The sequence below is a fragment of the Filicampus tigris genome, chromosome 17, assembly GCF_054856515.1.
Source record: "Filicampus tigris isolate MCC_2025a chromosome 17, RoL_Ftig_1.0, whole genome shotgun sequence".
Taxonomy (NCBI): domain Eukaryota; kingdom Metazoa; phylum Chordata; class Actinopteri; order Syngnathiformes; family Syngnathidae; genus Filicampus; species Filicampus tigris.
In genome coordinates this window covers 5,933,421-5,959,840 of record NC_141233.1, presented here as the reverse complement: position 1 = coordinate 5,959,840, position 26,420 = coordinate 5,933,421, and the positions used below count along the sequence as shown (strand labels likewise).

Here is a 26,420-nt window from a genome sequence, read left to right as displayed (position 1 = left end):
TACAGTACAGTACAGTACAGCACGCCCCACCTTGGCTGTCATGAACATGAGGTTGTTGAGCACCAGCGAGGTGGCCTGCAGTGAGCCCCAGCCGTTGCCCCTGAGGAAGAGCGACACGCCCGCCAGACTCTGGGCCGGACGGCGGGACACCTCCTCGTCCGGCGTGCAAGGGCTGGAGGCGGGCGGCAGGAGGCCCGTGTCCACCAGCTCCATGTTGCCCAGCCAGGGCAGCAGGTAGGACAGCATGATCTGACGGCCATTGGAGTGGGTGCTCGGGAAGCGCTGGCTCACCTCTGCGCCCCAGAACATACACGCAGAAGAAATGTTACAAAGATGATACACAGAATATTGTCAGCACCATGAGCCTGTTCTTCAACTAATTCTTTTACTTCTCCTACTGCATCAACACCACTACTATGTCATGTGCGGCGTGATTATTACTGACCAGAGAAGAGAGGCAGCGTGAGTTCCGGGTACATGCTGGCCAGTTGGTTGGAGAGCTGCGACAGGTTGACGCTGTAGAGAGGCGGCAGAGGCCCGTGTGTCCCGTACAAGATGTTACCGGGCTTTTGCTCCACCATGCGCTTAGAGTATGCACACAGCTTGGATTCCAGCACCTGGACATGTACGACATTATATCATATCATATACAGTGTATCAGAGTTACGTCAAGCAGCAGATTATAATGAATGCCCACGCACCTGCATCAGCTGCATGGAGATCTCGTAGATTTCCCTGCTGGTGTCAGACGCCTTGAACAGCACCAGGTTGAGAAGCGTCACCAGGTCACACGGGTAGTTCCTAGCCAGTCGACAGAATTTTTTAGAATTAATTTTAAGAAATTTGTATGAAACACAAGTCAATACGTAATTACAAATTACAAATATCATGCAATCAATGGACATTTTTTCACTGACTGTGTGACATCAAACGAATAAGTCATTAAATTATTAAACAGTTCCAAAAAGAAATAGTATAGTAAAATACATTTGATGATATGTTAATTCCCACATAATAAAGAAACACTAAATTCATGAAAAAAGAAGTATTTTAATGACTGAAATGTCATAAAGTCAACAGCATTTTTAATAGGTTTCATTATTAAATTATATTAAATCATTACATTAAATAATTACAAATGTCATTAGGTTAACAGATTTTTAAATATATTTTATGACTTAATCATGATCAAATAATTGAAAAAGCATCAAACAAAGGGGTCCTGAATCAATGACAGTATTTCAATTGGGAGCAGAAGGACAGTCGTACCTGTTCCCGCAGACGGTAGCGATGGCCTTAAAGCATCCGGATGCCAGCTGGTAGGATCCGGTGAAGCAGCGGTCCACGGCCCAGTTGAACAGGTTGCTCTGGTCCGGGTTCAGCTCCAGCAGCAGAATCACCACTTCGCAGCCCAGACGGTGAACCTGCGGCAGGACCACACACGCAGTCAGGAACAATCTGGAGTGTGTGTGACACTAGTAGTTCTTCCTCTTCTACTACTACTACCACTAGATATTTTTCTTTTATTATTATTAGTACTACACCACTACTGTTGTACTAGTCGGACGTACCCGCTTATCGTGGCAGGCCAAGATGTTGTCCAGCCATTTGTAGAGGTAGCCGTCGGTGGACAAACCCACGTTGTCGAACACAGGACCGCAGCACAGGACGGCGGACATGGCCTTGGCGAGAGAAACGGAAATGTCAGCACCACCAAAAGAGATTGAGAGGAGGAAGAAGAATTGGGGGTCTTCTTTCCATCTAGGCTGACCTTGAGAGCACAGTATTGGTAGCGAGTGATCTGATGGTTGCGGTCGCTGTAGCGGTCAAGGGGCGTGAACATGACGCTGAAGGGCCCGGCCCATTGGCTGAAGAGGATGAAGAGGTGATGGCGGAGAGACTGCTGGGGAAACAGGAGGCGACGGTGCTGGACTACACACACAACATGCAGAGAGCATTAAAGATATTTACTCTGTTTATTCCACCACTACTACGACTACTACTACTACTCAGTCCGTCCATTATTTTTCTTGTAATCATCATTCCTGCTATGCTAGGTTTCTGTTTACAGATATTGATAGTACTGACTTATTGGGAGCCTTAATGGTGACTGCACAAACAAGTTACCACGTAGCTGTAGAGGAGCCCAATCATAATCAGCTCCTCTTACTACAGTCTTACCACAGCTAATTTGTAGAAATTTGCTTCTCTGGGGGTAAGCTGCAGAACGTGAAAAAAAAAAGACAGGAATTTTGGAATCAGCATGCCAATTAGTTTTAAATCAACAGAATTTTTTTTTTTTTAAATTGTTCACCAGTGCTATTTATCTTATACTTCTACTACAACCACTATTTAATTTTCTATTACGACACTAATACTGCTATTGTGCATAGTACAAATATTTATATTAGTATTACTGCTATAAAAACTACTGTTTCGTGAACACCGTCTTCTTCTTTTTTCTTTTTCATCATCTTCGACTCCTATTACTACACTTCTATTATTACTACTCCTTTGACTACTACGATTTATCCACTTGTGGTGTTACTGTGTGACTCACCGGGCACGCACTGGATGAGGTTCGCCACCATGCCACTAAAGTGAGCTCTGATGTCTTTGAGCACATCCATCTCCTTCTCATTCTCCGCTTCCAGGAGCATCCGTGTCAGGTCCACGTACTCCAGGAACAACGCCCCCAGCGCCATGGAGTCTCGCTCCAGTGCTCCGTTGGTGCTGTGGACCGGCGTAAAGGTGTCATTATTACAGCTATAGTCTGTTGAAGGTCAAACAGTCACCATGTGTCAATAAACATGTTATTTGGTTTGGGGAATGTGTTACAGTGCTCATAGCACAATGGAAGGGTGCCCAAAATGTTGACATGGATAACAACAAGGAAGGGCATCTTTCCTTTCAACATGTGGCGCTTTAGTACACATACCGTACCATGACAGTCATTCGACACATGGTTTCTGTTTGATAACGTGTCAGTGTCATTTGGAATGGCACCCTTTTATTGGCATATCAACTTCGGTTGCACAGTATCCAAAGGCAGCTGATTCATGGTTACTGTTTGCTCATATGGGTATGGTATGTGTACTTAAGAGCCACAGTACTCAAAACAAATCAAACAGACACTTGGACAAATTGGGTTACATATAATTTCATATCATACAGACATAGTATTGGTTGTTGTAGTTTTATTGCACCTGTCACTGATAACTCCTGCGTTGGCCAACAGTTCAAAGATTCTCAGCAGCTGCAACCTGAGAAGATCCCTTCTCTCCCGTCGCTTCTTGTTCTGAAAGATGGATGCACATTTTAAAGGTTATTATGAAGTCATCTTAGCCTGACAGTAACGAGATTTTCCTCTTTTTCTTATACCTCGGGTCGACGTTCCAGTGCCTCCTTCATGAGTGGATGGAGTTCTTCCATGAGTTCCCTGGAAAAAGATACCGCAAGATGAGAGGAAGACATGGTGGGGCTGGGCGATATACCCTGAAAATAAAATCACATCTTTTTTTCCCATTAAATTAAATTCCTGATTCCTCCTGCCCCTTTACTTCTAGAAAAAAACAAATGACAAGTATTCAAAACAAGTTTTACTTTGAGTTAATTCCCCTGCTCTCGACATGCTGGTCTTTTGGATACTCGAGAGCTAAAAAGAAGTCAGCAGATTCTAGAACATTTGTGCTCCAGTACGCTGGAATGCTTTTTGAAATTAGAGCAACTATCCCTCTAGAAATGCTTAAATCTCCATTTAAGACTTCTTTCTACACTCTTGCATTTGGTTAAACTACACCTACTGTAGGTATGCAACTAGTATCTCACCCTGCCTCACCCCTGACATCTGGAATTTTGGCCTGTTTTACTGTCGCTTCTCCTCTTCTCTCCTCTCCTCTCCTCTCACTTGTAGAGGGGTTTAGGTAGCAATGAGCAAAGTAAGTCTGTTGCTGTGGAGGATTCTGCATCAGCACACCTAGATAAGCCCTCAGATGACCCAATCGTTGTTTTGAAAATAGTCGTATATGTTGTCAGTGCACATGAGCGTAGATGTGCTTAGAATTACGGAAGCAACAAAAACAGCATCCTGACTAGCACCAAGCATCGAAGTGTCTACAAAATGGATTAACCGCCCAGCCCTACAGGACGTCATACCTGAAGACGAGTGCGTTTGTGCAGCCGAAGCCCAACACCAGAGACTCTGTGATCTCCAGACTCTCTGCTCTCATCAGTGGAACGAGCTGCTTCAGTAGCCAGGCGACTGATGGTGTGCCTATCACCTGTGTCCACACAAAAGGGAAAACAACATGGAAATGGCACCCTCTGCTATGGTTTAGTCCGAGAGAAGAAATGTACACATCTCAGTATCTGATTGTGGGAAGCCAGGTTCACATGGTGATCAAGCGCGCACCTTATTGTCATAGGTGACGCTGCCGTCGGGCGTGGTGGCCATAATCTCAGGTGTGGACGCTCTGAGGTGTCCCGGCGACATGATGCTGGGCTTGGCCACCCCGAGACACAGGATGAGGTAGTTCCGCCACAGAGACATGGAGTTGTCGCTGGAGCTGGCCGTGCTGGTCTTCTTTGCGTTCACTGGGCTGCTGTGTGAACGAGAAATGAAGAGTTGCGCTTTCGTAAGCATGTGGTTGTTAAGAACTGTGATTCTCAACTGGTGGGTCGAGGAAAGCTAGAAAAAGATCCTTACCTACTCACTTATACTGGGCTACTTGTCTCTCATTACTTGCTCATACCATCTCTTTGTCTCCTTGACTACTTGTCTCCTTTCCTATTCTCCTTACCTTACTTGCTAACTAGCCTCCTTGTTACTTTACCCACTTCTCGAAAGGCCTCCTAAGCTCTTTCCCTTATTGTCTCCTTGCCTACTTGTGTCTTTGTGTACTAGCTTGCTATCTGGTGCAAGAATATATGTTCAAATGGCTTTTTTGTACTTTTTTTTTCACTTGCATACAGGACATGTTGGAAACATGGCTCAATAAGCAACGCCAGTGTGTGTACTTACTTGGGGTCGACGAGCGGCAGCAGCAGCTGCACCCGCGTGAAGGCGTAGGGCCAGGCGTAGCCCAGGGCCACGGCACAGTGCTTTGGCAGGTGCTCCTGACGCAGGAAAATGTGCAGGCACAGCACCCAGGGGTCCTTCAGGCACTGGGCGAAGATCCACACGTGGCTGGGACTCTTTACGTCATAGGAGCTGCTCACCAGCCGCGCCGTCCACTCCACTAGCCACTGTAGGTCCACGTGGTGGCTCATGGGTAAAGTGGACTGCAGGGATAAAAGCATTCAGAGTGAGATGCTGCGGGGGCGACGATGAGGACGGCGGTGGTCCGAATGTTACGTACTGAGTCGGAGATGGCCACGTGGACGAAGCTGTCCATCACAGCCGGACTCAGCTGGTCCATGACTTCGATCATGGGTTTGTCATCATCCTGCAGGATGGAAAGCAACATTTTTCAATTCAGTCAAGAAGACTCAGCACAAGAGGAGTTATATCTTTAAGATTAAGGAGGAAAGGAAACAAGGAGGGAAGAAATAAACAACAAGGACACAAAATTAAGTGAATAACGTTGTATGCGGTGTACCTCGGCGTGTCCGAGCGCGGTGAACAGGCATCGAATCTCTCTGAGCACGCCCACCGCCAGCTTCCTGGTGCTTATCTGACACGAGCATAGCAGCAGCAAAGCCAGACCTTCCACGGCGTGGAGCACCGAGCAGTGCGGGCTCCGCTCAGACATTCTGGGGCTCGCCTGAGAGATAAGCGAGGGGGCAAAATGGATGAAAAAAAAATGCAGTGTTTCCAATCACACCTTAGCTACGTACTATATGATGTCTTATATGGTGAGTTGGCCATTTTGTATGTGCTATTCAGATATTTAGTGAGTACAGTGGTGTCATGTGATACAAGTTTAATTTTTCTGTGACCATGATTGATGAAGTGAAAACACTACTACCTCAAATCACCTTTTCTCACTGAAATGAATGGAAATGTCATTAATCTGTTCCAGCCTCCCCTCCAAAAAAGGTTTTTGTACGTGTTAATAAGAAAAATAGCTCTCTATCATTATTATTATTATTGTTATTATTATTATTATACTATTGTAGCTCATAAAACCATAGACATACAGTAATTAATCAGTTATTAGACTAACTTGGATGATAATTTTCATCCATCTGTAGGAGTTTCGCATTAAGCTAGCGGACTTTTGTTAGACAAATGATATTAGTATAGCGTTCACTGTGTTGTGATTATGGAATAGAGAATGGGTGACTGATTCCAAATGTATCAAAAGTCTTAGTTCAGAGCAGAAACATGAAGGAGAAGCTTCCAAGACAAACCTCCACGCCACCTCGCATCTTCCCCTGGAGCTGGAGTGCAAGCCTCCACTGAGTGAGCAGCTGCAGCAGGAGCTTTACAGACGCGTCCTGAAGACCCTGCTGGGTGTCTTGGACCTCACGCAACAAGAAGTGGGTGTAACCGAAGAGCACGTCTTCCCTCCAGTCGGAGAAATCCAGCAAGAGGCTCTGAAGGGAGTTCTGGGAAATAAGACGCAGCTCGTCGTCCATGTGCACTGTGAGTCTAAGAAAAGACAACATAAGGAAGAAAAATAAAAAAAGAGCAGGAGTTCCATGTTGTCACTGCTTGTGTACTTTATTTCCAATTTATGTGCAATAAATTGCAGATTTGTTTCGTTTGAATTATATGTGGAAATGATCACAAAAATAAAATTTGATATAGACTTGAAATCACAATTGGGCACTGTCACACTGTCCGCCCACCGTGAAAGAAGATCAATGAGCTCGGGTTTGGACATGCCGTCAGGGAGGATGCGAGGAATGGCGGCGACACACGTCCGGAACAGGTCAATTTTAGGCTTCCTTTCACCCCTGTCCAAGATGAAAGGCAACATGAAACATGCTACAAAAACACTACATTACAATTATTCATTATTATGTTTAAATAATTCATTAGAATGTAAATTAATTAAACATGGATGAAATGATAATTGCATTTGACAATGTGCCATTAATGTTACAAAGGGGCATTATCTTTTAAAGCAAAAAAATTGACCAAGCGATTTTATTTCTTTTTTTTTTAACAGGGTGACTCGCAACAATGAACTCTTATGTTGGGACAATCAACAGTAGCACTGTATTTTATTTCTGGGATTTTCCATTACTATTTCAATATAAGAAAAGTAAAACAAAAAAAGACAACTGTATAAATTGTAAAAAAAAAAAAAAAAAAAAAGGATAATACCTCTATATAAAATACAAAGATTATCCACACTATATAATAATCGTGCCACATACGTGATCATGTCCTCTGGTTCTTTGTTTAGCATCTGCGCGCTTGTGAGCATCATGCAGCGGCCCACTTCCTTGTCCAGATGCCTGAGGATGTTATCCAGGGCCTTGCGCACCTGCGAGTAGTACAAGGACATGCCTATGAGCTTGGCCTCCTCCTCTGTGAGCGTCTTGCTGAGGTAGGTCTTCTTCTTCTTCAAGGAGTTGCCCGAGGGCAGCGTGGCGCCCGTGTTGGGCATGGGAGGCTCGCCGTCTTTCTGCTGCAGGGCGTCTGCGATGACCAGGAAGGCTCGTAGGCCAATGTTCATACGCTGAGATAGAACAGAGGAAAGTCATGACGAGAAATGTCGTGTCAGTTTCACAACATAATTATCAGGAGCAAAATGGTCATGATTATTGATGTTATTGTAACATTTGTAAAAGATATGGCAACCAATAAAAAAAAAGAATCATGCTGTAAAATGTTCCAAAATGTTTTATTTTTAGTACAAAATATATAAAGCCAGCAAGCCTGTGTACCTCTTTGACATTAGAAAACCCCACAGAGTGTGTTTTAAATACTTAAACGTCCCCGGAAGTAAAAATAAATGTCATGAATTTTAACCACCACCAAGAAGAACGTTGTTAACAACCCTGTCAAAGTCATGTCATGTCATCTTCCAAACCGCTTATCCTATATAGGGTCGCGGGGAGTTGCTGGAGCCTATCCCAGCCGTCAATGGGCGAAGGCAGACCCCTGTCAAAGTTGAATGATTCAAAATCATCAAGCCTATGAAATGAGGCGTCAAAATCATCTCTCTGTTCTACATTGAGCACCACATAGTTTCTCTGTCTTTTCACATTGTTTTCAGCAATCATTTTCAGACATGTGCAACGTATTTGGAAACAAATCTCTGAATACACTTTACAGGATCTTTAAAACAACACAGACTTTTGGCCCCAGACTGTACTTTATCCACCCTATCACAGTTTATCGTTTACCAATTCCGAGTAATGACACATGCCTTGTAGGTGAAAAACTGAAAAACATCTGTCCAATAAAACAAAAGTGATACCTCTGGGTTCAGGCTGAAGGCTTTGGCAGGCTTCCCCACACTCAGAAGATCAAATATAATCTCCTTCATAGCAAAGTCCAGCCTCTCCTGAGCACAAACAGATGGCACAGGTGTTGAAACACATAAATAGTCGTAATATCATTATCAGCTTTGAGTATATCCTACACACCTGCGCGATAAACTGGATGATCTTGACGAAGATATTGAGTGGCATATCTCGCGGGACGACGCTGCGACTCCCCTTGGGGAAGAGAGTGGAGGTGATGGACGTCAGGCGACTGTGGGGGATGCACAAACCGGGGTAAGCGTTACAAACATACAAAAGTGTTCAAGTTCACCTCTCGCAAAAGGCATAACATGCCTACTTTAACTATGTGTGTCCGGTCACCTTTGTGTCGCAGTGTTGCTCTCGCACTTGATTCGGATCATGTAAACCCACAGCAGGCGGTAGAGCGACTCCAGGGCCACGCGGGCCATTTTGGGGTCTTTATTCTGCATTCAAATACAATTGAACAATCATTAAAAAATACAAAACCACACATAAACATTGTTTGTGTTGTTTGGTTGTTGTTTTTTTACCTTGAGATTGGACAGGCAGTTGTTGAGGAAAATGTGCCAGCGGCTGAGAAACAACTGCTTCTGACTCACGCACAACAAACACGTCACCAGAGGATACAGCGCCTGGTGGACACACACATGGGCACATGCTCAACGTGAGATTTACAACCGGTGAAGCGTCGGGCCATTTAGAGCAGAAATACAGCGGGGCTGATTTATTTAACTGATTTATCCATTGTTGATTAACATGAATGATCATATTATTTTAAAGTCTCCCAGCCTTAGCAGAAACGCGTCATCAGCAGTTATCAGCGTGTTTCATCTCTTTCAACAAAACAATTATGAAGACATGTCACATGTTGACGGGCTGGTTGCTCATAGAAAGTGAAACAATTGCATAAGTGACGTTGAGTGCGGAGGCGGTGGGAAGCGGCCACATACCACAAACGTCACATAGAGGGCTCATTTTAGGGATACAGTGGTAACTCTACTTACGAACGTCTCTTCATTCGAAATTTTCAAGTTACAAAATGCCTCAACAGGAAAATATTGCCTCTTGTTACGAAAGAAATTTCAGGATACGAAAGGTAAAAGTATGTAAGTGCTCCAGAGTTTCCTGAACGCAACATACTGATAGCTGCTCTGCCATTGGCTATTACCTAGCATCTTCCTGGCATCCCATTGGCTAAGAGGGACCTCTACCGTATTTGTCTATGTGTGTAGATAGACAGGTAGATAGATATACATGTGATAGTTATGTCTACGCAGCATCCTCGTCATTCGCCCCTCAGGCCATGAGGTGTTCAGATAGTTTTACGTGAATTAGAAACGAGGAAGAAAAAAAAAAGGAGAAAATAGTTTTTTTGGGCCATACAAACAAAGAAAGAGATAACAGAAACGCATGAAAAAGGGATGTGTTTGGTTGATCTCACCAAAGAATATGACCGTAATGTATCGACAGTCGCTATGTTATTAAATCAGTTGTTTACAAAACCGCAAGCAAAAAAACATTTCTGAGAGAGGACAAAAAGGGCACACCAAAGAGGGCAAAAAGCGATGAGGACAGCAATTAAAAGGTAAACGACCATCATTTTTATTCTTTACTCTATTCTTTGTTTTTTACATTATGCACAACTCTCATTTATTGTGCAATAAGATAATTGTAACATGTATTTGTCACATGTTTTGATGCATTTTTATGCTTCATAAAACATTTATGTCTGAATATTGGGGGGCTTGGAACGGATTAGGGCATTTACATGGAAAACACGTCTTTACTTACAAAATTTTCTACTTATGAATTTTTTTCCAAAACAAATTAATTTCGTAAGTGGAGATACCACTTTAATGTAGCTTTGACAACTTTTATAATCAGAGTTGACAGCCAATGGCAGCCAGAGTTTCAAGTTAGGGTTTACAAATCACGGCTGAAGTGTGAAACTGGGGTGAATGATTCAAATTATGGTTTCAAGCTGTATGTCATCGCAACATACCCATCGGAGGGTCCGACCGGTCCGGCCCAGGGACGGACTGCCCAACTCTGGAAATTATGTTGTTTTAAGTAATATTTGTTCTGCTGTTCACACATACTTGTACTGCATGTAAATGAGTGTAAAGCATGCATGTCAATGCATGTGTAAACATCTGTTTAAAACTCATACTGTAGACTAATTTGACGGCCCTCCTCCTCCGACTTCCTCCCCGCCGAGAGATAAGAGTCTGCATGTTGCAGTAAGTGGCCGCACAAATTGCTGCTAATGAGGAGGAAGGGGAGGAGGAGGCGTCTCACCAGGGAGTGCTTCTTCCTGGAGGACAGGTCCAGCGTGGTGTCGTACAAGCTCTCCACAAAGTTGCGGAGGCACGGCACGTTCACCTCATTCTTCACCGTCTGAGAGAGGGTTAAGAGAGAGAGACAAAAGAGTTAGGCAAACTAACTGATGACGTCAGTATTTGCCAACCTTTATTGAGTCAAGGCACACACTTAACATCAGAAGAAGCCACACAGTGGCAGAACACAAACTAGTATTTTGTTATTAAAAAGACATTAACTTGACAATTGTCTAAACACGGCATTTTGATTAATATTATGGAATATGAGTTAAGCAACAAAATCACCCGTTTTTAGCCATCTCGGGGGCGGCCATTTTGTCACCTGCTGTTGAATGAAAATGACATTGCAGTTTCTCAGGGCTCAGGTAACAACCAATCACAACTCAGATTCAAGAAAACAGGTGATGGGTCGTTACTTGAGCCCTGAGCAACTGTGATGTCATTTTCAGTTAACAGCAAGTGACAAAATGGCCGTCCCCTGAGATGGACAAAAATGTGTGGATTTTACTATTTAACTCATATTCCACAAACACAATATTAATCAGAATGCCGTGTTTAGACTTGTCGGGCTGCAAAGAATATATTGTGTGTTAAGAATTTTGGGGGGTTTGACTTCCTCTTTAAACAACAACAAAAACTGAAGCAATTTTTAAATTAAGAAAAATTACCCACCCTTGGGTCAATTGGACTTTCTACAATCTAGCGGGAGAGCATTGAATTACTCTGCCTGTCAGTATCGGTTTCTGGCATATATAGCTGAAAAAAGGGCCATTATTCGTAGTAAATGAATAATAATTCAAACTAATGTGGTCACTCACTGCAGCGACGGGTACAAGAATCTCCACAAAGAGTCCGGCCAGAGAGTGCTTAACATCCTTGTCCTTCACCTCCAGGAAATACTGTGCACACTCCTGAGCACACAGCAGAACAAGTTAGTTCGCACCCACGTCAAGTCCCACGTAGATGGATCCATGATTGTTACCTGCATGAACTGGAAAGAGGCTTCGAAGTCCTCCACCGGGTACATTTTGATACGGAAGAACTTGAGGCCCATGATGAGGCTGATGGTGGACTGCAGCACGTAGGGGCTCTGCTCCTTCTGACGCAGCTCCTTCAGCTCCGAGATGAACTTCTTCCTCACGGCTGGGAACCTGGACAAAAAAAAAGAGGTCCAAAACCATGTGTGTCTTTTCCCTTCCCCCCATCCAACAATGCTTTAGAATCCACTTTCTTTATTCTTGACTACTTTGCCATTATTCACAGTAGCTGGAGAGAAAAAATAAATACCTTAATTCAAAAAGTGTGTACCAATACTTTTGACAAACCCTGCATATGTACTGTATAAAATACAGTAAGCTGTATATACAGCACATTCTGCACATACTGTACTTTGGTCATATCGGTGCATATGGCAAATTCTTCATCACTACTTTGTTGAGTTTGTGATGTTTGTGACGGACAACACGGGGAGATGTGTATCAACATGGCGCCGCCGGGCTATATTTAGAAAGGCATGCGGAGGATGGGTGAAGGTGGGTGTGGGTGGGTGGAAAAGGGAATGTGCATATGTGGGCACGCGCGCTTCACTGCGGGGTTAGTAGTGCAGCAGTCGCGAGACGACAAAACGCAAACACGGCAGAGCGGCACAAACACACAGACGTGTTCCTTGTAAATAATACAGAGCAAAATATATCAACGTGAACTGTGAAGTACCTCGACTGGGCCACCACTCCCACCACTTCCGCGTAGAGGTCCGCCACAATGTGCATGTTGCCGGTGTTGGGTCCGAGATACCTGAGACACACTTAAGATGAGCACGACAACGTCCTCCATTTGGGGTATATACAGGACAGCATGCGGACATAAGTATTGGGACACAATTCCACCTACTCTGACGACATGGCGATTGTCCCGATTCTTTTGTCCAAAAAGTGTATTTAAGATGGATTGACACAGCAAGTCCAAGCGCCTAGTTCCCTTTTCTTTTTTTTTCAGTCTATTTTTACCAAAAATTCCAGTGACAAAGATCAGAAGGAAAATCGTAATGAATAGCACGAATATTAAATGTTACATACATAGCGTTTGAGTGGGCCTGGGATGACTCGTCCTAAGGAAACATTTTCCTTACACCGTTAAAACTGCTGGGTTAAAAATAACCCATTTTCAAAACGGGGTTAGGATGTCAAGCCAAGGTTTCATATTTGGGTTTCAAGCCTGGGAAGTTTATCAACAACAACAAAAAAAGAAAAAGAAAAAAAAGGCAATTGTGTCACTTGCGTGTGAATACAGCCGAATCTGCCACTTACCCTTCTTTATATTTGAAGTGCTTGAATGCCAAGTTGATCACTTCCTGAATGAGACCATCTAGGAGGGGATGCAGCGGGATCTGAATGAGGGTGAAAAATATTAGCTCAACGGTCGTGGTAGGTGAAGCACGACGCAGCCGCAGGCGCACACATTCACCTGCTTCAAAACTTCTATGAGCACCAGTGAGAAGATGAAGTCGATGGCCAAATCCCTCCGCTCCAGCAAGTAGTCCTTCTGCTGCTCATCGCTGAGACACACACGTGTGAAAAAAGCAAAACAAAAAAAACCTCAGTAACGTTTACATGATCGGGGATTAGGTAATGTTTGTTATGTTAATTTTCTTCCTAAAATTGGTTGATTAAAGTGTATTTATTCATTCGCATGATTAATCAACTGCTCAATGTATTTTTTCGTAATAATAAAAATAAAATAGAAATATATCAAACAATACAGAATAATGATAATATACAAATAATAGTATTTTTGCCCCTGAAATTATTTCATTTTAAATGTGTTAATTCATTATTTTAAAATCAATTAATCTCCTTAGTTACTTGGTTGAGGGATTCATTATTGTAAATACAAAATATTAGCAATAATAAAAAACTAAAATAAGCATCCAAACAATTATATAATACATTTTAAAACCCGGTTGAAGACGCATTTCTATTCACTGGCTTTTGATCCGACCTGAGACCTGACATTTTCGTCTCTTTTCTCGGTGTCTGTTGTATATAGTGTTTAATGTTAATTTATTGATTTCACGTGTTCTATTATGGCTATTTGTTGTTTGTATATAAAGTTCTTTGTTACAGCTCTAGCTGTTGTGAAATGCTCTATACAAATAAAATTGTATTGTATTGTATATGACATATACATATACATAAATGAGAAAAAACACATCCGCTGAATTTAACAATTTAGCTATTTTTTCATGTATTTAAAAAATAATAATTGGTGCATTTATTTATTGTAAACTAAATACAAAACCGTACAATTGAAAAAAAATAGTACATTTGAGAAAAAATACATTGGTTGATTATAAAAAGTCTTCATTTATAACATAGCATATGAGAGTTATTATTATTTCAATTATTAAAAGAAACTATTTTACATATGCAACCAGATTCTCTTTATTCATTTATCTTGTGAAATAAGTTCATTATTGATTTACTGTAAGCAAAAAAAGTAAAATAAAGTTTGGTCAAGTCATTAGAATTCAATTACAACAGCAATAATGTGTTGAATTTATTCTTGAGGGATTAGAACGAGTTACCGTACAACTTTGGGCTCTAAAAGGGACAGGAGCCAAAAACTGTCACAAGTGGCAAGACGAGATTTCGAAGCGGGCGTGTGAGCTTGCGACTTTGCTCACTTTTTCGACTTGGTGTTGGCCCGCGGTCGATACTCGTGCGACTCGTCCTCCAGGCCGTTCTGTCGCTTGTACCAGTCAAAGAGCGTCCTGAGGATGGAGGGCAGGCAGTACTCTGCCAGGGAGCTCATGCTGCTGATCAGCTGCAAATATAAACACGAAGCGAGCGGGAGAGGGGAGGGGAGAGAGTCGTGTGATTGACAGGTTCCATGTTTGTTGTTGGTGGTGATGTCATCGTCGCGTGTGCCAAAACCTGGTCAAACTGTGGATCCTCTCCCCTCTGCAGAGACTTGTTGAGCGGCTTCTCCTATAAAAACAACACAAAAGAAATTAGAGTTGCATAAAAAAATGTTTATTATACTACTTTTTTATTTATTATATTTGAAATATTAATTGATATATATTATTATTATATAATATTGAGTTGAGATTTTATGTGAATTTCACATAAAAGCATCCATGCTTTTTTTAAGGCTGAAACTTGGGCTGTAACGATTATTCGACATTGAAATCGTTGTTTCTTTTATCTCAGACAGGTTTTTTAGGTTGTCATTTACTTTATCTTTTTCGGGCGGCCGTCTTTCGCCTTCTTCAGAGTCTGACTCTGAAGGTTTCTAAACGATTAATCAATCCTCCAAAATAATTACTGATTAATTGGATTATCAATCAGTTGTCGATAGCATCGCTAATTTACAGTATATAATGTGTTTAAAAAGTATGCTTAAATAAGTTCAATGTGTTTAAAGTGCATGGAAGAGGTTCACTGTATACATTTATGAAGAATTGAATTTACTACACTAATTGTTTTTAAACAGCACTATTAGAATGAGAAGTCCAGATAAAAAGCTCTGCCAAGTGCATTCTGGGAGGAGACAGGCACCTGACAAGCTGATAGAGATGCCGATTGGTCTGTGTTAACATTAAAGTACATCGATCCACACTTCCTGCTGTAAAAAGTAAGCCACTCTATCTTTCAATATACGCTGAATGGCTCACCAGCGGCTCCGCCATGATGATGCGGATCTTGCGCTCAGACAGCAGCGTGAAGTTGGCGAAAAGGCTCTTGAGGACAAACTCGCCCGGCTTACTCTCCGGGTCCACGTTGACGGGCGCCATGACGACGGGACCTTTTCTCTCTCCCAGGCTTGCTGTGACGGGCGGGACAGGCGGCTTCAGTCCCACCGGAGAAGCTGGGAAAAGAGAGATGTCAGGACAAATCACCGTTTGTTTCCTCCTTCCATGTCCATTTTTTTTTACCAGACAAGCAACGTTACGGGGTTTGTATGGAACACTTCACAAGACATCAAACGCCCGCCGCACACCACACAACGTGGCCGAACCCAACTGGAATGGACCATTGCAAAAATGCAATCACGACTCAAAACTGCTCATTGAATAATTGAGCCCCGCGCATCTACCGACGCGTTGCAATGGAAAACTGTGACCTTGTATCAGGTTTTGAGGCTCCACATGCAACATATTGTACTGCATCACTTTTATGAAACCACAAAAACATAGTATGACTGTCGGGTCACCACAAAGAGAGGAGGTAGGCAAGAATGAAGGAGAGTGGATATTTTGAGAGGTTGCCTCACCCACTTTCACTAACTACACAGCGGGCTAGGTACATTGCTCTTGTGTATTTTAGTGACATAGACAGCACTTATAATTATATCTGCAGGTAGAGATCAAATTATAAATACAGTACAGTTAAGCTGTCAGCTGGGTCTCATAAGCTTAAAACCTGGAAGCATAGTTTTTGCATGTGTGAACGCTCATTAAGTCGTCATTTGAGTGGTCATTTTAATCAACTGAGAAATGACGCTAGTATAGAGCCAGGTTGAGAATGAGAATTTACAGTAGCCAGGCTCCAAAGGAGACATGTCGACTACTAAATGTGTTTTTCTGTCTTTGTCACAAATTAATTCCTTTGCGAGTAAGTGACTATGACCTTTGCTGCCAACGGTAGTGTAGAGGTGAGAGAACTCTAATTACTAAACAGGTCAGCCCCCCCAGGCAGGCCCCTGTTGTCATGAAACATGATCACTCATGCCACCAGGATAACATGCACTCACATGATACCAGCCCCCCCCCCCCCCCCCCGCCCAATGCCCCGAGGGCTTACCAAGACCCTTGATGAAGCTAATGACACTAGCCCTGCTCCACCTAGCTGGCACTTCCATGGCGCAGGTGGTAAGATGGTCTGAGAAAGAAAACTGGGCAAAGATGAAGGGGATGGAGGAAGACAGGTGGAGCCTAAAGTCTGTAGAGTACAGTCTTCATAATGCACCAAAAGTAGAAGATCCTGACTGGAGATGGGTGAATCAGAAATAGGTTTTTACCCAGCTTGTCCAGCATGGCTAACCAAAGCTAAAGGTGAGAAGCTCCATCATCTCACAGGGAAGGTATAGAAAATCCAGAGTCTCATGACAACACATTTAATCCCCGAGCCGAGGCGAAGATGAGCTCAGCTTGGATGAAAGTATTCCCGTTGACCACGAGGAATGGTCAAAGGATCTCCTCATTTGATACGCCAGGCTGGATCAGAGGTGACGTAGCACCGAAGCAACACGTGAACCTTCAGACCAGTCAACGAGTTTCGATTTTATCTCCAACTTGCCACCGCCACTTCGGAATCCGCAGCTGGCGCCTGGAAAGTCAACTGGAAGTGCATTGCTGGGAGTTTTCAAACTGTTCCCAAGTCGCGTTCCGAGTCCCCTTGTGGAGATTGACCAGAAGAATTTCAACACTGCCCTAAGAGAAGCACTAGGAAGGAGGGGGGGGCGAGCTATTTTTAGAGCACCACTCCCACCGACAGCCCCCCTTACCCCACACTACTTATACACAAGTGCACACATGCAAATATAGACGTGCAAAACTAAGTCATGTGGACTACAAAGGAAACCGCACCAATAATCAAATTCAGCAGATGTAAATACCCGCTATTAATGACTATGCTATCTTAGCCAGACTGGAGAATTTCCCTCCCTCTGCTTTAAACCAGGGATTGTTCAAATTTTAGGTTCTGGAAGAATGTTTTTCAAAGGATCCGCTCATAATTGTAATGCCAATTGGATGTATTATGTTCTACATAAAATAAAGACTTTCCATTCATGCTTTGGTTCATGGACCATTGGGGCCAGTTGACCCCTGTTTGAGAACTACTGCTTTGAACAACTCTGTGGTGTAGATACAGTATAAACCTTTGGACATAGCATACTGTACCATAACTCAGACGTCGTCCTGCATCTCTTTCTGTTTTTCGCTTTCTACCGCAGCCCGTTTAGGCGGCCAACCAAAAGAAGCCATCAACAGGCTCACTCTGCTGGTTTCTGCCAAGTAATGAGGAAGAAGAAGGAGGAAATAAAGGCGGGAAGCTGATGAAGAAGTGGTGAGGTATCCTTCACGTCACGCCGATGTGTTGCATAACGACTTGCAAGCCTCGTGACCTAATGTGCAGTCAAATACAAATGTCATGTATGTTCATGTGGGAGGATGGCAAGGTGGAAAGCGTTACAAAAATGATGACAAAACACCACTGAGCAACCTGAGCTTCTTCCTTTAAGAGACCAACTCTTTCCATTTGCGATGACATCCAGACTTCAGACAAGACACTGAAACATCTGGATCGATCGCGGCACGGAGCATGAGTCACGATCATCCTTCCTCGGTTGATGACGCGTGATTGTTTATTTCCCTCCATTTGACCTTGGATCTGAGGCAAGACACCATGGTCAAAGCTGGCGGTAATGTTTTGAATAGGGAACAGGGAATATCAAATGATTTCAAAGGTTTCTTCGTAGCATTTAATCCATGTCAAGGTTATCGTCGTTTTGGATTTTTTGTTTTTTCTATTCACTTTTCAAATTCAGTTCATTTTGACTCATTTTTACAGCGGCTTTGCTATTTTTGAGTTTGCTAAATGCTGAGGTTTTTTTTTTTAGTTTTAGTGTTATAGTTTTGCTTGGTGAAACTGGCTGGATTAAAAATGGTGACATTCATTAAGTATTGCTTAACAAAAATTTGATTAAAGTTTTTTAAAAATGTATTCAGTTAGGACAGATGAACAACCATCCAGCGATCAAATGTCGCAGTCCACAAGATGAAGTACAATAAGCACAGTGTATAATACTGTACTGCTTCTGAGATGAGATGCAGACGGCGTGTCTGTGTCTGCTTCTTCTTCCCAGTTGTTTTCACCTATTCAAGGTTGCTGTTTTTTTGAATGAGGTTTTGGCATAGATTTTTATTGACAGATACCATTTGCTGACTCCAACCCTTTGTATGAATGCAAGCTTGGGACAGGTATAAGTGTAACTGAACAGCTTTCATTTAGGCAAGCTTATGTCACGTTATTCACAGTTGGTATTCTATCTATGTAATGACCAGGCCTGACCCTGTTTGGCTTCCGAGATCAGATAAGATTGGGCTTTCTCAGAATAGTACGGCCGCCTAGGTGATGTAGATATGTAGTATATTAGGTCAAAATCACAATAGCCAACAGACTTAAGACACATATGAACATGACAAAGTAAGCCTACGTTGCTGGCAAAGCCAACACAGATTTCAAATGGACCCAAAAAGCTTATGGAGGAAAGGAATTAATAACGCCAAAAACTCCAGATATTTTTGCTATAATCATAGTTTGCTTGAATGAGTTTCGTAAACAGTGCAATATCTTTTTTTAAAACTGTTATTTTAGTAAATGAATTTTTTTTTTTCTATTCTAGTTTCCACTTTTTTGTTAACTAACTAGAACAACCTTGGCCCACCGTGATGCAAATGAAGTGCTGTGTAATTAACATAGCAAAATGCTGAGGTGTAGCCACTGTATCCTCGGCTCACCCCTCATCCACTGTCAGCGCATTACGTAAAGCGGCTAAACGCTGTGACATGGTCCTGTCAGGACTGCCAACTGAAAATACGCAAGAAGCGGCACGCGTTTCGAGCTGTCATTTCTGGGTGTTACTCACTGCCGCCGAAGGACTTGAGCAGAGACTTGAGGCTGATGTCGAAGAAGCCAGAATCCTGCTGGCTGGTCGCCATGGCTGCAGGGACTACGTCGCCACGGTGACAGACGGCGGAGGATAGGATGAGGCGTTGCGGATGGAAAGTGCCGGAATGAGGGATGCGTGCACTCTGTGTTGCTATCTTGCCGGCAAAACAACACCCAGCCCCTCTGTGTTTTGCTCTCTCAGGACAGCAATACACAGATGTCATCGGGAGATGAGAGCAGCCAATCCTCTTAGAGGCCAGTTGGAGGGAGTGAGGGTGGGGGAGAGGGAAGGATGGAGCGTAAAGGATGGACGGCTGGAAGCTGGAGCTTGTAATTTAACCTGGTGCTCTATTTTACCATTTACTGTAGTCTTATTTTTAACTCGGTTTCATTGATTACTTCCGAGTTCATTTGTCAGGATTTTTTCTTCTCCCATAGATTTTATTTTCGCGGCTTCTGTAGTTCAAAGTGATTTTTTTTCATAAAAGCGGCTTAATTTCAGCCAAGACTCAGACATGAGTGGAATCAATTTGACGTTGTGTTCCGTATGACAAGAAAGGAGCCCGCTGGAGGGCGATCGCAGCATCGATTGTGCTGAACATTTCCAAGGACTAGGTGGCCATTTGACCCGAGGTATGTGCTTCTAAGCACAGACTAACTCTAAGGTGACCTTGCCTCACCTGTACAAGTCTACATGAGACAGCTGGAGGCAGTACATAAACCCGACTGGACCGTCACGCAGTGTGCTGGGGTCAGCCCCTAATATTTATGAGTGGCCCGACTGTCAGCCACTAGTTTTGCTGCAATTCGAGATTTGACTCGCCAGTGATCAGCATAGCAATATCACAGATGTAACATCCAATCAAAAGGATATCCTTTGTTTGACTTTTTTGAGTGTGGGAAAAACCACAATGTTCATCGGACATTATCGAATTGGCAGTCAGTTGATGATGACAAAACACACACACACATGCATTCCTCACGTCGGTCTGAGTCAGCTGTGTCAAGCAGACAGCGCAGTGTTAACTGATAACCTCAAATAGTCCTCGTGTGCTCCGTGACGGTTGAAACGCTTAAAACGGCCGATCGTGCATGCGCAGCACATACCTGTTTGTCTCACGTGAGCTTTGTGTTGCAGCACGGTGGAAAATGTTTGACGTTAATGAACACTGAGTTGATCTATTTTAAGTTATTTCTTGTAAATAGGCCCGACAACCCCCTTGACATTCTGTCACGGTCCTGCTACCAACGCACGTAACCGCGAAAAAGAAGATGGGCCTTGAGATGACATGTTAAAGTGAGCAGCCTTGACAAAAATCAAGCCGTTTATGTTGGGGCTGCCGTCAACTGCTAACGCGGTTGGCCTTTTTAACAGGAAATGTTGAACCGAATCGAAATGAAATGACGTACCGTTTCTTTGACTCACTGACATGGTGAGATCATGGTTGCGTATTTCGACTAAGTCCTCACTCACTCAAGTCTAAGTTAGTTGACAGCTTGCACCAGATGTCAGGAATTTCAATGTTTTCGTTTGATGAGGTTGTCAGAGTGGCTAGGCCACTGCTGAAGTCATAGACATGCAGAAGATAGTGGCTCCAAACAGGTAGAAGACGATTCTGCAGTGGATAAAACGCTGCTACCTCTTCCACAGTGTCACTACTGATTGTACAACATTGGATAACCTTCACCTCATGAGCAGATTTGCATGAGCGCATCCCATTCAAATTAGGTCTATCGTAAATCATCAATGACTTTTAGGTGGCCCTTGCCTGTGTTCATTTCAAGATGAATTCTCTAAAGGGAAGTAACATGTAATCACCTACCTACGATGAGCCGTGTTCGCCTTCTGGACCTGGACTGGAACTTGGGAAATCTCCCAATGAAGTTGATGGGATCATACATGTGCAAAGGCAGGGGCAATGAGGCAATGCGCTCCATGACAATACCATCCTGGCTTAGGCTTTGATCATCAAGATCCGGAACCAGACTTCGGCTTTGGCTTCTCAGCGAGAGGTTGTCACCGTCATCCGATATTCCGCTTTCAGCCATGAGGCTGGCGATGCTTCCAAAATCCTCCAACGACATCATTGTTGGGAAAGTCCTTTTTTTTCACTAGTTTGCCGTTAAAACCTCAGAGTTACGCTTTGGAGGAATAAAAAGCATGATGTCTTGAAAGGGAACGATGATAAACTGGTTCCGGAAAACGTTTGCGAATAACTCAAAGTGATGTGTGTTCATAAAATTTTGAATCTCTTTGTACATCCAGTCTCTTCTCAAGCTTGAGTCAGTTCTGTCCAATAGAAAGTCACCAGAGTCGGACAAAGGATTCAAGCTTTGTCCTCCCAAAAAGTTTCCGTCTGAAGTGTTCTTAGTTTTCCAAGATCTTCTTTTCTATGAAAGCTCAGCGGACGTGTCAAGCCTGGTCTTTGTTGTCGCGCTCAAGCTTCTAACTCTCTGAGGCACAATTGCGCTTCCTCAACTCTCAGGTGGTGAACAAGGGAGGGATCCAATTCCGAGAGCGTGTCATGATTGGTTGCGTGAAAATGTTTGGGTGGATCTCCTTTCTTCTTCCACTTGCTGTCTATTTTTCTTTCCTCTTAGGGGAATTTCCAACACTCCCACAGATCATACGTGAAGAACTACTCCAAACACCTGCTTCCTTCTGTTTCGCGCATCCCACAGCAGTATGGACGTGTGAAAGAATGGCATGCATGTGCAGGCTTGACCCAAAAAGCAGACACATGCAGCATGTGGGTGTGAGTAAGCGTTTGAGTTCCTACAGCTCACTGGTCGAGGCTGTTTAGCCAGTTACAGTAACCTCAACGTGTTAATGGTGTTGAGTTACTGGGAGCTGACACACCCCTCAACAAAGAGGGTGGGACTGAGCCAAACACAAACAGGAAAAGCCCTCAACACCGGGATGGACTCGCAAGTTTGACTGTTTAACTTGATAAGCAAATAGCTTTTGAAAAGATAACAGGCAAGGCTTCCAGCCAGGACAATTCCACTCAAAGCAAATGTCTCAATAGTTAATTCTGATACAGATAGCCCAGGTATGGAATAAAGCTAAGTGTTTTGAGTAACCTGTTGCTTCCTAGATCTCTCAAAATCAAAAATAAACGACAGTCAGTCCTAAAAATAAGGAACGGTAGCGATCACTCCAGCACTTCCCAATTTAGCACAAGCAAAGAAACATCAAGACTTTGTAGAGAGCCTTTTTCGTACCACCTGGCAAAAAAAAAAAAATCTGGTTTGGTTTCTCTGTAGAAAACCTACCCCCTAGGGCGCCTTTTCGCTGTTGATGCCACCATTGTCATGACATCATCCCCATTGAGTGTCACACCCAAGGGGCCCAATGTGTGAAAACAAGTTGGTTCATGTTTCAGCTGAATGAGATGAAAAACATTCCAGAAAAAAGGGTTTTGTATGCATGAATATTGATGGCTGAAGATATGATCAACTTTGATATTATTTTTAGACAGTGATCATAAAAGCAAATGCTGTCTTTTAAGGTCCTGTCCTGGAATTAAAATGACGGTATAGATTACCCTTGGAAAGAGACAACCCAACTCCAAAATGGACACTTCAAAACAAAATGACTCAATTTAGTCAAGAGGATGTCACTAAAATCGACATTTTAAACCAAAATGGCAGAATTCTGTCAAAAGGACAAAAAATGAATGCTTGCCTTGCTTGTTACAAATTTATCATTTAACGCTGTTTGGAAAGGTATATTTTGAACGTATTTTATACAAATATTACATTTTTAATAAACCGTTGAACGTCTTCGGTTTGCTAATGACATCAAATGACATGTTATGTGCTGAAGCATTGGGTTTGGCATGAAATTGTAATGGTACAAAAGGTTTGTTGCCGCAAGACAGAGACACTATAAACTCGCTGTTATTTTTCTCGCTTGTTTGCCAACAGACAATTGCGAGTGATCAATTAAAGATGCGCTCACGGAAGCCACCGTACTCTGTAATCAGTTTGTGGCAGTTAGTCAGGCTAGCTCTGATTGTTTTGTGATGATCTGTCTTGTGACAAGCTGCTCTACTTGCTTAGCTCGACCTGATTAGTCAGTGTGTCGTCAGAAGGTCAACAAGAAGATTCTGGATAATACGATGTATTGTTTTTGATCTCCACATCCTAAGACTGGGCGTTAAAATAAAATCTTGCAAATTTTTTTTTCAAGAAAAATCTGATTTCAGCACTCACGCACAATATTGCAAGATGCAAGAAGATAGAGCATATTGTACCTCAGGTTAAAAGTTGCCAAAATATGGATAAATGACTGCTTATGAAAAACACAGTGAAATTGATTCAGCTCAAGTTGCCTGTTTCTTAGCAAGAATTTAAGTTGCAACTGTTTTTTGGGGGGAGAATAATCGTCCGAGAGGTCAGAAAAGCAGCTAGTAAGTCTTGATTGATTCCACGCTGGTTGACAGCCCAGGAGAAAAGGAGCCACTGTGCCTCCGCCAACATGGCAGTTGCTCCATCATCAGCATTTTTTTTTTTTTTTAAATGTGGCAACTGTCATTTCATTTAGGTGATGTAATGGTCCTGTGAAGCCCAAAACGAAGCTAAGCCATGAAGTCTGGCCATACCGTGAACGGTCTTGCTCAACAGGTTTCTGATGAGTCTTCAACAAAAGAGAGCTTGTGTCCTCTCCCTGCTTGGGGGACAGGTGCTAAGTGTTTTTCTTTCCTTTTTTTTTTTTTTTTGCCCTTCAGCTCACAAACAGTGTCTGGTTCACAAGTGGAAGAAAGCTAACAGAGCTATCCTGATACTGGGGAACAAGAGAAACATACAATCGTTTCAATGTCACGATAGAAACGTGGATGCAAAAACAGAAAAAAAGGAAAAACAGAGCTTTGGGAAAACTCAAGGTTTCAGTGTTTGTGTGTGATTGCGAAAACGGATTATTCTTTTGCTTGTGTGATTCTAAATATGCAACATGGTCTTATGCGATTCCAACAATGTCATACAATTAACTTAGACTATGTTACGAAACATTGCTATAGCGAAACCATGAGATATTACGATGCAATGTGATATGATTCACTCCAATTGCAATGTAATGTGATTCAATCCAACTATGACACGAGTCGATCCACTTCCACTTCAACAACAAACAATATTATCAGATGATACGATGTGAAATGATTAATTTCAATTACGTTCCACATACATTCAAACTATATTGCAGACAATTAATGATGTTGCCATGTTTTTCATAACTAAATCAGAGACATATGGACAACCAGTTTGGCCAGGATTGGTGAGTGAGCAACCTTGTCCAACTAGAGCACAGAGGGCACAAACAAGTTGACTTGTGGCTCAAGGACATCATCAAGTCTTCAGTTCAAGAGTTCAGTGGGCTGACAGGTGAAATTTATGATGTTAAAGTCCCTCATAGTAACAAATGACACGAGACTACAAACATTTTACATTGGATTGCAAGTTGAACTCATTTTTGTAACATACATTCAATGGTGTGAATTAAAACAAGGTACAAATACTGTCCTTCTGTTGATTTTCTGACTAGTACTATACTTGAGTATTTATTTTTCAGACACTTTTTACTTTTACTCCATAAGTTTGCAATCAAATATCTGTACTTTATATTCCTGACTTTATCAGAGTAGGCTTGATCCCTTCTTCAACCTCCGCAGATCATTGAAGAATCAGCTGCATTGAAGTTAGTTCTCTGTCAAGTTTCCATCCTGTGGATTAGTTAGTTCTGCCCACAGCAATGATGCCCCCTGGAGTCCATTCTACTTGTCACGTTTCTTATTACTGCAATGGTTAAAGGCCCTCAGGGTAAACACTGGCGATCAGAAGTACATCAAAGACTGTGATAACCCCAGGAAACAGCCACATGACATTAAAATGGACAATTCAAAACAGAATGGCTGAATTTTGTTAATAGTGACCAATGAAAATGGAAAGAATTGCCATAAATTCGAAACTTCAATTAATAATGGCTGGATTCAGTCAGTAGGACCGTGGAAATGAACAAAATGTCCCCCAAACTGACACTTCAATCCAAACTGGCAGAATGGAGTCATAAGGACACCTAGAAATAGCCAAAGCGACTCTAAAATGCATGTTTCAAACCAAAATGGTAAACTGAGTGAAAAGGACAAAATGGCCCTAAAATTGACACTTCAAACCAAAATTGCTGATTTTAGTAAATGGAATTCATATGCTGATTGCAGAGAAATCTGGGGAAATGACGAAAAACACTTGAAATGAAAACTTCAAACAAACAAAAGCTGACACAACAATCTTGGTGGACGTAAACAACACATTGTGGTGTGTTCATGATTTCCTCCGCCCATAAACACACTTGCAATAGGTAACAGTTGCAGCACCTGAGCGAGGAATGTGTGTGTGCGTGTGTGCGTGAGCCCAGACTTCCCTGGCAGAAAGACCACATCATGCAAGCCAGTGGGTGCATGGTGCCAGGTGGTATCCATGGCAACAATGATGACAATGAGTAAAGATGGGCGTGAGTTCACAGCATGGTGATGGGAGTGGGTTTTTTGTAGGGAGGGGGGGGGGGGGGTGAATACAAGTCTGCTCGTTTTGCCACCAGCTGGTGGCGCTCAACCTCTTAAGTCCTACAAAACAATTGTAGGAGAAATATATTAAGAAAAACTTACTTTTTATTGTTTGCATACAAGTAGTTTGTCTGTAGTGTCTGCCCATTAAGTGTGAAATTTAAAAACCAAATCAATCTGAAGTCATCTGCCTTTTTCTGAAAGTGCGTGAGGTAGATGTGCACCTAAAATGAGTCTATTTCACCATGGCACGAAATATGCTGTATAAATATTGTAGGTCTATCATTACTGATGCTTGGCCTGTTTTGATGAAAGCATACTACAGACATGTTATGAAGACACCTACACACTTGGTACACGGATGTCTCGGTTGGCTAAAATGTGCGTCAACAGTGAAGGAAACTTTTGCAGTTCCA

At 42.7% G+C, this 26,420-nt stretch overlaps 1 protein-coding gene across 6 annotated transcripts in view; it reads right to left on the bottom strand.

Annotated features, from left to right (window-relative positions):
• fryb (furry homolog b (Drosophila)) overlaps window positions 1–22,087 on the bottom strand; it is a 41,054-nt gene extending 18,967 nt beyond the window's left edge. For 3 of the 6 annotated variants that reach the window (XM_086057506.1, XM_086057509.1, XM_086057508.1), the window contains exons 1-31: window positions 21,262–22,087; window positions 15,439–15,632; window positions 14,696–14,749; window positions 14,446–14,585; window positions 13,227–13,317; window positions 13,070–13,149; window positions 12,477–12,557; window positions 11,746–11,914; window positions 11,582–11,674; window positions 10,723–10,821; window positions 8,955–9,056; window positions 8,764–8,867; window positions 8,545–8,653; window positions 8,376–8,462; window positions 7,327–7,631; window positions 6,793–6,900; window positions 6,352–6,592; window positions 5,598–5,762; window positions 5,358–5,444; window positions 5,021–5,280; window positions 4,412–4,601; window positions 4,156–4,280; window positions 3,382–3,439; window positions 3,207–3,298; window positions 2,561–2,733; window positions 1,772–1,932; window positions 1,572–1,682; window positions 1,270–1,424; window positions 702–801; window positions 446–617; window positions 31–293 (exon numbers count right to left, since the gene is read on the bottom strand). In XM_086057506.1, coding sequence (XP_085913632.1) covers window positions 31–293; window positions 446–617; window positions 702–801; window positions 1,270–1,424; window positions 1,572–1,682; window positions 1,772–1,932; window positions 2,561–2,733; window positions 3,207–3,298; window positions 3,382–3,439; window positions 4,156–4,280; window positions 4,412–4,601; window positions 5,021–5,280; window positions 5,358–5,444; window positions 5,598–5,762; window positions 6,352–6,592; window positions 6,793–6,900; window positions 7,327–7,631; window positions 8,376–8,462; window positions 8,545–8,653; window positions 8,764–8,867; window positions 8,955–9,056; window positions 10,723–10,821; window positions 11,582–11,674; window positions 11,746–11,914; window positions 12,477–12,557; window positions 13,070–13,149; window positions 13,227–13,317; window positions 14,446–14,585; window positions 14,696–14,749; window positions 15,439–15,632; window positions 21,262–21,526 — 4,434 coding nt within the window. In that variant the 5' untranslated portion in view covers window positions 21,527–22,087. Of the gene's footprint in view, window positions 1–30; window positions 294–445; window positions 618–701; window positions 802–1,269; window positions 1,425–1,571; window positions 1,683–1,771; window positions 1,933–2,560; window positions 2,734–3,206; window positions 3,299–3,381; window positions 3,440–4,155; window positions 4,281–4,411; window positions 4,602–5,020; window positions 5,281–5,357; window positions 5,445–5,597; window positions 5,763–6,351; window positions 6,593–6,792; window positions 6,901–7,326; window positions 7,632–8,375; window positions 8,463–8,544; window positions 8,654–8,763; window positions 8,868–8,954; window positions 9,057–10,722; window positions 10,822–11,581; window positions 11,675–11,745; window positions 11,915–12,476; window positions 12,558–13,069; window positions 13,150–13,226; window positions 13,318–14,445; window positions 14,586–14,695; window positions 14,750–15,438; window positions 15,633–19,415; window positions 19,712–21,261 lie in introns of those variants that run through there. The other 3 variants (XM_086057507.1, XM_086057511.1, XM_086057510.1) reach the window with 1 other exon arrangement.
• Between the last annotated feature and the right edge of the window lie 4,333 nt (window positions 22,088–26,420).